The sequence below is a fragment of the Medicago truncatula genome, chromosome 1 (genome assembly GCF_003473485.1).
Source record: "Medicago truncatula cultivar Jemalong A17 chromosome 1, MtrunA17r5.0-ANR, whole genome shotgun sequence".
NCBI lineage: Eukaryota > Viridiplantae > Streptophyta > Magnoliopsida > Fabales > Fabaceae > Medicago > Medicago truncatula.
In genome coordinates, this window is record NC_053042.1 from 20296167 (window position 1) to 20306937 (window position 10771).

A 10771-nucleotide genomic window follows, 5' to 3' on the forward strand; every position below is an offset into this window, starting at 1 on the left:
TTGAACCAAGCGACCAAGTTCCAGCTAGAGTTAGCATCCAGTAGAGTTCTCACTCCATCTCATCTTCTTCTTAGATGAACATGAGTTCTACTTCTTAGTGATTTAAAGTTAGGATTACTTAGGTGATGCTTCAAGCTCGCCTCTTTCTTTGTTGGAGTGTAATATGTTCTTAACTCTATTTTATCTATTAATTTTTCATGTTTTCATTTATGTTTCATTTCATCTTCATCTTCGTGGTTAAGCTCATCATGAGCTAAACCCTTCTTGTGGTTTAGACATGATGAGGTTATGATATTCTTCGCTTAAGATTTAAAGAGCTATAACTTCATTGTGTCGTTGTCAATGTAAGAGAGCAGGACACAAGATAAAAGAAAAGACGGTGTCTGCTGTCAATGTAAGAGAGCATGACACATTCATGTTTCTTTCAAACAACTGTTTTAATGTAATATCTTTGAAAGTAAAACTTGATCACTTTTATTTTTAATGTCGAGTTCTTTGATACTGAAATGTAATGGGAATGAAAGATGTTTGTTTGATATGAGTTATGTCCCTAAGTACCGAAAGGATATGGGAACAAGAGAGACTGTATAAACTTAAACAAGATCTTGAAAAATCTTAGAGATGTGCCAAGATCTATCTAGGACTCTTGTCATAGGCCAAAGCTCAGTCTCTTCTCAGACGGAGAGTTAGTGATGACAAACCTAGTAATGTTGCATGTTAAGTATTGTGATTGTACCCTGTTGAAGGCGTGTCTTCACATGCTTAACTTGATGGCTGTCAAAAGACCCTTAAGGCCACCAGATTGACAGGAAGCCATGAAAAGTTACATCTCTGTATATCGTAGCAAAGCTCTGTCGTAACTGGTTTTTTGTTTAAACCACACTTTTACTTTTGAGAACTTCTAAGTCTTTTTAACTGTTTTGTCAAACTATTATCTTTATTTTTGTTGTGACACTTATGAATTATTTTATTTTATTGCAAACAAGTTTACTACTAGAAAATTATAGGAAACTTAATGACATACACATTTGTTGTATGAAGATCATATTGTTGTTATTGATTGTTATATAAACATAAATAACTAGTAAACCATCAAATTAGTCTCTGTCTTTGTAAGTCGGATTCAAATTAATTTCTGACTCTATCAATATTTCAAATTAATTATTGACTCTGTAACAGTCAATCTCTTACAAATACTAAGGGTGAACCCATCTTTGATAACGATGGGAAATCCAAGACCTAATATCATTACATTGACACCTTTACATTGGTCACGGGTCCGACGGTCAAGTAGGCTAAGACTTTGATGGATATGCTCATGGTATTTTGTTTGTCTTTTTGCGTTTGTACACTTATGTTTTATTATATTGGATTTGTAAGAGAGGTGATACATTAATTTAATATCTTAAGATTTTGGGAGGAGACCGAGGAGATATGATGTTTTATTTTTTTATAGTCCAGAATCATTAGCCCCGTTGATGCTCCCTGACTTTCCAACTTATTTGTTGATTCTCATTGTTAAAAATGTAAAAAGTAATACTACTGTAATTTGAAAGTAGGGCGCATAATATCAAGGAAAATGCCTATTACTACGACCATTGAATTAACAAAAATCAATAATATACTGCATCACTGTGTTTTCCACTAAACACCCATTTTTTCTGTTTTTATTTTGTAAATTAAAAAAATACTGTCTGTGCATTACACATGATCTTGGTTTTCCTTTCAGTAGGAAATAGCATTGCTCTAATACTAATATTAATGAAAAATACTAAATAAATTTGTCCATTGCAGGCCAAAAATAAAATAAAATAGTTGAAATATTGGAGGTATTGTAACCGATAACAACAAAGGGATCACTGCCTAAATTTTCTTAGTATTATAAACGCATCTTCTATTCTATCCTACTAAGTAGTACTAACATTTGAGAAGTCGTGGCTACTTGAAAACCAGACAAACATTAATATGAAGTCCAACGTTTTGGCATGTGTTTTTTTCGGATATCACTTAGTGACATAGAGTTGGGTGACATTGACCAATCACAATGTTACAATGCATGTGAAAGAGAGAAACATAAGAATTGTGACATTGTAATCAGCCAATGTTACCAATGTCACCAAACTTTATATCACCTAAGTGTTATCCGTGTTTTTCAATACAATCCTGTATAATGCATTAAAACGAGGTCCCACAAAGGTCTAGCTGCCATCATATTGTCAAACAATTGTTTCAAACCTACCACCTTTAAAGAAGGGAGAAGAATTTTTCACCGACTACCTTTTTTAGTTTAAATCTTATCAGGGTATAACAATAACTAAATCTAATGGTCAAGTTGAAATATCTAATCATGTGTAAGAATCTTTAAGGGAGAAGATTCTCACCCACAATAATTCAAAAAATAAAACCACCTATTTTCTTCATTGTTCTATTAGATAAAGAGAGGATTTGTAACACAAAAAAAAAAGATAAAGAGAGGATTAACAAAACTAAAATAAAGATGGAAGCAATGAAACTGAAAAACACTTATCACACAGATTTAACCGTTCAAAATACACGTCGTCAATGCATAATTTTAATCTTTAATATTTTTAATTATTTAAAATAAAAAATTATAAAAACTTAATATTTTGTAAATATTTATCGAAACAAATTTAACAGCATCTTACATGCTATCACTTGTATTTATATGTTAGTTAAAAAATATAGTTAAAGTCACGTAAATAGTGCACGTTGCAAAAATGCGATATGTATTTTGAAACAGAGGGAGTATAAATAAGATAAAAAATTAGTTGTATTAATCATTGATATATTTTCATTAGCATTATGTAAATTAGAAAATGACAATTTAGAAGTGATGCATGTAATATTAAGTAGATGATAAAATTGAATAATAAAATAAAATTAATATTACATTGAAATTTAAAAATGACGGTTATTATGAGACGAAAGAGAGTAATTGTTTATTTATTAATCTCACATATACCATCCATATATATGTAATAAATATCTCAAAAGTGGATCCCTACTTTTACATTGAAAAGAAAGCATAAGATTGCACGAACCTATACTATATATTTTCCAATTCTTAAGTATCTACCATTTCCTTACCAAAGATATCTATCTATGCATCATCATTTGAAGCAGGTCCAACCTTGTTCTGAGTCACAACCAATTCATTTTCATTATTTCTAGCTTCCTCTCTGAACTTCTTGTATATGTCACCTTTATAAAACTCTCTAGTCCTTATCACCAAAGTTAAAGACACAAGTGCCCCTAAGAGGCTAACAGCAGTGATTATAATGAAAGCCAATTTGTAGCATTCACTTCCATTGCAATTCAACTCCTCCCCTGGCTTCCTCTTTAACCCTAATGCTGCCATTTGCTTTAGGGCTTCTTTGTCATAGAGATGACCAGCAACCCTCACACTTAACAAGTATGACCCAATTGGACTTGCTATTGACCCAACATTGTACAATGTTGAGTAATATTTAAGACCAAAGAGTTCAGATATGATTGAAAATAGTACTGGCCAATTTGCACCAAAGCAGAAACCAATAATAATTGATGCTACATAAAGACCATTTGGGACATTAAATGCAATTAGAAGGTGACCTAAACAAGAGAATATAAGGATTGATGTGAGCATGAGTGGTCTAGGGAGTTTTAACTTTGTTATGATAAATTCTGAAATAACCCCTTGTGTAACTTTACCTAGATAGATCCAAATTGCCATTAAGGACACAAATGTGGTTATACTATGTGCAGGATATCCTAAAGATAGTCCAATTTGACTCAAGTTATTTACCACAGTAAGAGTTCCACCAAGTCCACATATTGTGGCTACAAAAAGAGTCATCATGTCAAGGCTGAAAATGGCTTGAAATATTGTATGATCTTCACCTCTACTTGGAGGAAAGAGTATGTTTCTCCAAGAGGAAACTTGCTTCTGATTCTGATTTTGATTTTGATTTTGATTTTGATTTTGAGTAGTCTCTCCTGTAGATTGGTGAGTCTGTGGCATCTGTGTGGTTATATTCAAAGGCTTAGGAGGAGAATCTTCACCATTGATTTGCTCTTTTTTGTTCTTCCAAATCCTTTGTTCTTCCATAATAACAACAAAAAGAGGGAGGATGAGCAAGAGAAGCATCACAATGGAAGTGACATAATACTCACTCTTAGTAAAGTTGAAACATGTTTGCACTATGATCATTATCATGAGGAACCCTGCAAGGATTAAAGACATGTAAAGGAAATTATAAAAAGCTTTGGAATCATTTGGTTGTTCAGCTCTCTTATGGTGCTTAATAACTGGCATAAAAACAAAAGTTACAGCAGTTGGTAACCAAGCCATAAGCAAAATTAAAGATTTAGAGTCATTTCCATAGAAGGCATAGTATAGTTGAGTAATGATAGCTCCACTCAAACCAAGATAACCACTCAAAAGGCCTATGACAACACCTCTACTACCAGGGAAATTCTTTACACTGGTGACTAAAGCTCCAGTGTTGGTTGAACAATGAGAATTTGCTCCAATAAATATGTATAAGCACATATTCCATATTGGAGGTTTTGGGATTTTTCTTGTGACTGCAAGCCAAATCATGAAATAGCCAAAAAAGTTGAGAAGACCACCAATTGTTAAGACAACCCAAGGAGGTGTGATTTCATTGAGTAGGCCTGAGAGAATGCCTATGTTAGATCCCAAGTCCTTGAAGAAGCTTAAGAGAGTGAGAGTGGATTGGTCATAACCCAAAACTGATTTGATTTCTCTTGAGTATAGACCAAACATGTAGCTTGCTCCAGATACTGACATGATCATAAATGATGAAAACACCATAAACCACCTTCCTGTTAGGACTTGAAGAGTGAAGCCTTTGGTGTTTTCCCAACCATGTTGATTTCTTGAAAATACCATTATTCCCAGCTTCTCCACCAAATAGCTTACAGGTTAGCTAATACCACTTTTCTCATGAGTTAGAGAATGGCATACTTGACCAAAAACAATATTAGAGAATGATATTAAACATCATTCGTTTCACTAAAGTTTAATAAGGCAATATTGTCGTGGAGTGAGAATGACGGACATTCAGTGGTTATTTACCATCAAACATTATTCAAAAGAAATTGGGGAATAGAATTGTCTTAAGTGGGCCCACATTTCTTGTACTATGTCATTTATCTAACTAACAACCGTTTTTTTTTGAATTTTCTAGTGTTTGTATTTGGAAAATTATATAAGATATATTTATATGGAGTAGAGATATTTTAAATCTAGTTTTAAGAATGTAACAATGTTAAACCTGTTGAAGAAACATGTAGATGTTAATCTATTGAGTTTGATATAACTTGTAAGAATAACATGAAATTTTGTTTTAAGAAAGATAAAAGAAGAAAATGCATTATGAATTTTGTGTGGTGTATCAAATATCTCTAGATGATTAGTTACTAGAGAAATTTCTCTTCTGAAGCCAAAGTATAACCTTGAACACAACCGTATATCTGAGGCAGGGCGAAAAGTCCAACCACCATATATCCCAAAAAATAAATACGAAATTTGGGCCCCAATTAATTTTTTACGGGTCTATTATTATAATATATATATATATATATATATATATATATATATATTATAATCAATATTCGTCCTTAAAAAATATTAATATTCATATAAGACAAAATTAACATTCGAGGTGTAAATAAATAGTCTAAACATCATCATACACAGGTATAATAGTATATGATAAACTTTTTTTTTTTTTTTTTTTATTCAGTTTCATTTTGTTACGTAACAAAAAAAATAATAAAAATCTTCCTTAAAAAAAATCTTAGTTACCTGTGTTACTTTAGTAAGATAAGTATATAGCAATTTTGTTACTCATGCACAACCAAAGATAACTAACATTATAATTAAAATATATGTTTTTTTTCTAAAAACAAAAAAATAAAATTAAAATATATGTTTTGAAAAAGTGGATCCAGAGAGAATCGAAGGAGGTTACATAAATTCATAAGCTCCTTGTTAAGCCGGAGGGTAAGCTAAAAATTTAGGCTTATTAAAATATGACATAAGCAGCTTATGAAACAATGATAAGCTATTTTTATTTATTTATCCAAACACCTTTAAAAAGGCTTATAGGAGTAGATAAGCTCACATAAGCTCAAAATAAACCAATCCAAACGGGATAGTGTTTGAGCTTATAACTTATAGCTTATCATTTTTACTTCCAATTTCACCCTTATTATTTTATCTAAAATTCTTTTTTACCCTTTATAATTTATTGTAATTTAAACTAATATATATAGCTGCGTTAGTTGTTGGACAAATTTTTTTTTGAATAAACTAGATGTTGGACATGTACATTTCCTTTCTTAAAAAAAAAATGTACATATTGTTTTTGTTATGAAAAGCCACGTACTATTTTTATTTTGGTTTCAGGTACATACTGTTATTTTTTTTAGAAAGGGTCATGCATGCTCTTTTTTCGACAAAAATAAAATGATATTCATTCATTTAAATTGAGAGATTACATCATTCAACACCGCTAAAAACGTAAAGGATGAATCTGCGAATAAACTCACAGCATCCAAGTTAATAGCATATAACAGCATAATGCCTACAAAAATATATGATGAAATTAAAGTGACCGGAATATCCATTGCCTCTAGATCTGCAACGTTGACGCCCAAATCTTTGATTTAACAATCGATCTTTCAATATGAATCAAATGAACACCGCACGAAGACGGGAAATCAAACAACGCTGCACAAGACGACGAACAACAATCACCACACTTAGATGATGAAATTACAATGAAAAAAAAAACCTAAATCTATGTGAAAATCACTTATTTAGATTGAAATAAAGAGAAAAAGATGAAGAGGGTGATTTCAGATCAAGAATTGACCCAAAACCACCTCTCAATGAAGAAATTGTAAGAAAAAACCTAAAGAGAGAAAACTAGGGCCGACTTGTTGAAGAGGGAGAGATATACAAAGCTGGGGTCATGCATGCTCTTATTGTTAGGTAAAATAATTCTTTGTTTTTTAAATACGTAAATGTAATTTATTGAAGTAAGTATTCAACGTAAATATAATTCAGTGTTAATAATACATATAAAATCTTGTAAAAAAATACATAATAATACATTCCTCAAACAAAAACAAAGTATAAACACTTAAATGAAAATAATTATAAAATAAATGTTACTGAATAAAATTTGATTTGATAGTTTAGTACCAAAGATATAATTAATTAAAAAATTCAAATTACCAAATTATAAATATTTTAATATTAATTTATATAAATTTTATTATGAATTAAAAATGTCCTTTTATGTAATTTTACATTTATCAGCTAGTTAAACTGCTAATTTTACCAAACATTTCAATTAGCTTATAAGCTATCAGTCATCAGCTAGAATCTATCAGCTATAAGCTATCCCCTATAAGCTAGCTTATCAGATATACGCTATTTTTACCAAACAGATCCGTTACTAATCCATGAAATCCGATTATAATTACGTAAAGGGGAAAAGTTTTTTTTTAAGGGGTGAAGGGAAAATATGTTAACATTTTTTTTAGGCTAATAGAAATATATTAACAAGGAAACAAGAGCAAAAAGAGAAGGGAGACATAGACCAAAACCTTCTCAAGCTAAATTGTTAAGCAAAAAGTTGGGGGCAAAACGCCACACTCAACAAAGAGTAGAAATGAAAAGATAAAAAACACGGAAACCAAAAGGAAAAGAAAAAGAGCAAGAAATGAAACAAACTCAATGCAAGTTCATGAGTCAATCCGGCAACTTACCCTTAGAGTGGGTGTTATGAACACAATCAAGAGTTCACTAGCAAGAGACTTCATATGCTCTTGAACACAATCAAGAGATTTCTAATGCTCAAACAAAACTGTAAGAGACTTCCAAATTCAAACAGAATTACAAAGAAAAATGTTTGAGGTTGAACACTTGATATGCAATCAGTGGTGTTCACAATACAAATCAGATACATGCTCTTAAGACTCTAGAATTTCTAAGATATGAACTTTGATAAGAAATTCTAAGTGAACTTTTGATGCAGAACAATTTTGACAGAGTTTAGGCGCTTTCAAATTATTGTTGAGTCATACCATTCTCTAAGTCTTCACTCCTTTATATAGAGGTGTAGAAAAGAGACGTTGTCACATTGCCAGCACATCAAAATATAGTCGTTTGAAGCTTTGATCAATCACCAATGATCTTTTTCCTGATATGGTTATTGTCCTCTGAAGGATCAATTTCAAATCCATTCCATGTATGTAGGAACATTGTTGCAGGCATAGCTATTATTCTTGTCTTATAGCAGAGACACAAACTGAGTAGTGGAGATAGTAGTTGTACACTTCGTACAATTGTACTTTGTCAACGCTCTTCAAAGAACAAGCATCCGATGCCTTCAAATCCTTTCAAAATAGTCGTTGCTTCACTCTTCCAGTCCTCTGCAATGCTTCGACGAGATTAAATCCATTGAACAACCTTTGAAGCTTTAAGTCTTGCATCTCCATATGAACTTTAGCTTCTGGTGATCTTGCTTCTGATGAGATGCTTCTGATGAACTTGCTTATGATGACGTCATCACTTCAGGAGCACTTCTCTTCAGACGCTTTAAGCTTCCTTTTTATTGATTCCTTTGCCCTCTTTTGTTCTTCCAGAACCTAATGATGATTTCAAATTTTTGTCTATGGTCCTGTACACTTGAACAAATATTAACATATCCAATTGACAATTTTTAATTCCTTGTTATCATCAAAACCTTCAAAGGGTAATGTTAAACACATTTTTTTTCTTCCAACAATCTCTCCCTTTTTGATGATGACAAACATTAGTATTTAAAATATGTAATTGTTGTTAATCTAATTAACAAGTTGACTTTAAGGGTATGAGGTTTGTAAGCTCCCTCTGAGTCTAATAGTACTTTAAGGTGAGGTTTGTAAGCTCATCCTGAATTCTATCCATGTTAATTAAATTCATCATTAAAAACGAATTAACACTCAGAATAATCTGACAATAATAGACTAAGAGATAAAAAGAAGGTCCTATTAATTTAACTTGATTAAAATTAAATTAATGGGGCTTAGAGCCTATAAATACTGTACATCTACTCCCCATTTTGTCATCAACAAAAAGTATAAAAACTAAAGACAAAAAGAAAGAGATGAAAAAAACAGTGAGAAATTCTGTAAACACATATATCAGAGCGTAAAAGTAGTTCAGAAGCATAAGAAAATAGTTCAGTGCACAAAAACTATTTAGAAGCATATAAACATTGGTCAGAAGCAGTAATTCAGAAGCAGAAACATGCAAATGTATAAACAATATAAATAAACAAGCTAAGGGTGTGCAACTAAGGTTGGACTTATTTTTGGAACATTTCCATCATCTGTTTCATCATCTTGTTTGTTTCTTTTGCCTATTGCTTCATTTCCTTCTTGAAATCTTCATTGCTTCTAATCAAGTTCTCTTTTCTGATTCTTGCTTCTTCTAGCTTAACTTATGTAGAAGACTTGTATTCTATCAGAAGTAGCTTCTGCTCAAGAAGTTCTTTCCTTAGCTTCCTATTTTCAGTTTCTAACTCAACATTCCTTTACAGCAAGGCTAGTTCTGTGGAGACTGGATTGACATTCACCTTTGACAACCAGTTGACATTTATCTCTCTTGGGTGTATACCTACTGGAATGAAATCAGTAGCATTCCTTTACCTTAAGCATAGAGGAGTCTGCACCCAAGTTCTTAGAACTTTTACTTCTTGCATAGAGGACTCGATTTTTTGTTCTAGTTCTGATGGTCTGGCCAGTTATTAGCATAGGATGTTGATCGGACACACAGTGGTGATATACTTGGTAATAGAGGTACAACACAAGTACCTATAATTACAATGGCTTAATTAGAGTCTTTTTTTTTTTTTTTTACGCGGAAGCGACACCCCCATAAGGTAAGTATTTTTTTTTTTTTTTTTACTTCATGGTTGTTCCAAGTGTTGTCAAATAGAGGCTGCTGTCGTGCAATGGCATAACCATGAAGTAACCCCACCTAAATTTACACACTTGCACCCACTGTATCGTAAAATCTCTGAAGCAGATAGGGCCCAACTTGATGCTCTTCAATCACATGGAATCAGAACATGTCATATAATGGGATATATGGTTGCTCAGAAGGGTGGATATGCTGATGTAGGTTTTACTAAGAAAGATTTGTATAACTATTTTGATAAAAAGATGCGTGGTGTCATTAAAGACAGTGATGTTGCTGCTTCTCTAAAGTATCTTAATGTGAAGTCTTCCACCGATCCAATGTTATATGCTGAATACGATGTCAACAATGATGGAAGAATGAAAAGTCTGTTTTGGGCTGATGGGAGTAGTAGGTCTGATTATTATTTTTGGCGATGTTTTGGTGTTTGACACGACGTACAAGAAGAACAAATACAATTAACCGTTGTGTATATTTTCTGGGTGTAACCACCATTCATAGACCATTATATTTGGTGTTGCGTTGTTGGAGGATGAAACAATTGAGTCATATAAGTGGGTCTTGAACCGTTTTTTAGAATGTACGGAAAGTAAATTCCCAAAAGCAGTGGTAACATATGGAGATGGATCAATGAGGGAAGCTATTAAACAAGTATTCCCGGATGCATCTCATCGGTTATGTGCCTGGCATCTGCAGAAGAATGCGCAAGAAAATATAAAGAAAACACCATTTCTGGAGGGTTTTAGAAAAGCAATGTACTCAAATTTT

The 10771-nt window shown here is 32.2% G+C and overlaps 1 protein-coding gene across 1 annotated transcript; it reads right to left on the reverse strand.

The window, feature by feature from the left end:
- Window positions 1-2940: 2940 nt before the first annotated feature.
- Window positions 2941-5078, reverse strand: LOC11429423 (protein NUCLEAR FUSION DEFECTIVE 4). Its single transcript, XM_003590202.4, has one exon. It carries the CDS (start codon window positions 4913-4915, stop codon window positions 3122-3124), a length of 1794 nt encoding a protein of 597 aa, XP_003590250.1. The 5' UTR covers window positions 4916-5078; the 3' UTR covers window positions 2941-3121.
- Between the last annotated feature and the right edge of the window lie 5693 nt (window positions 5079-10771).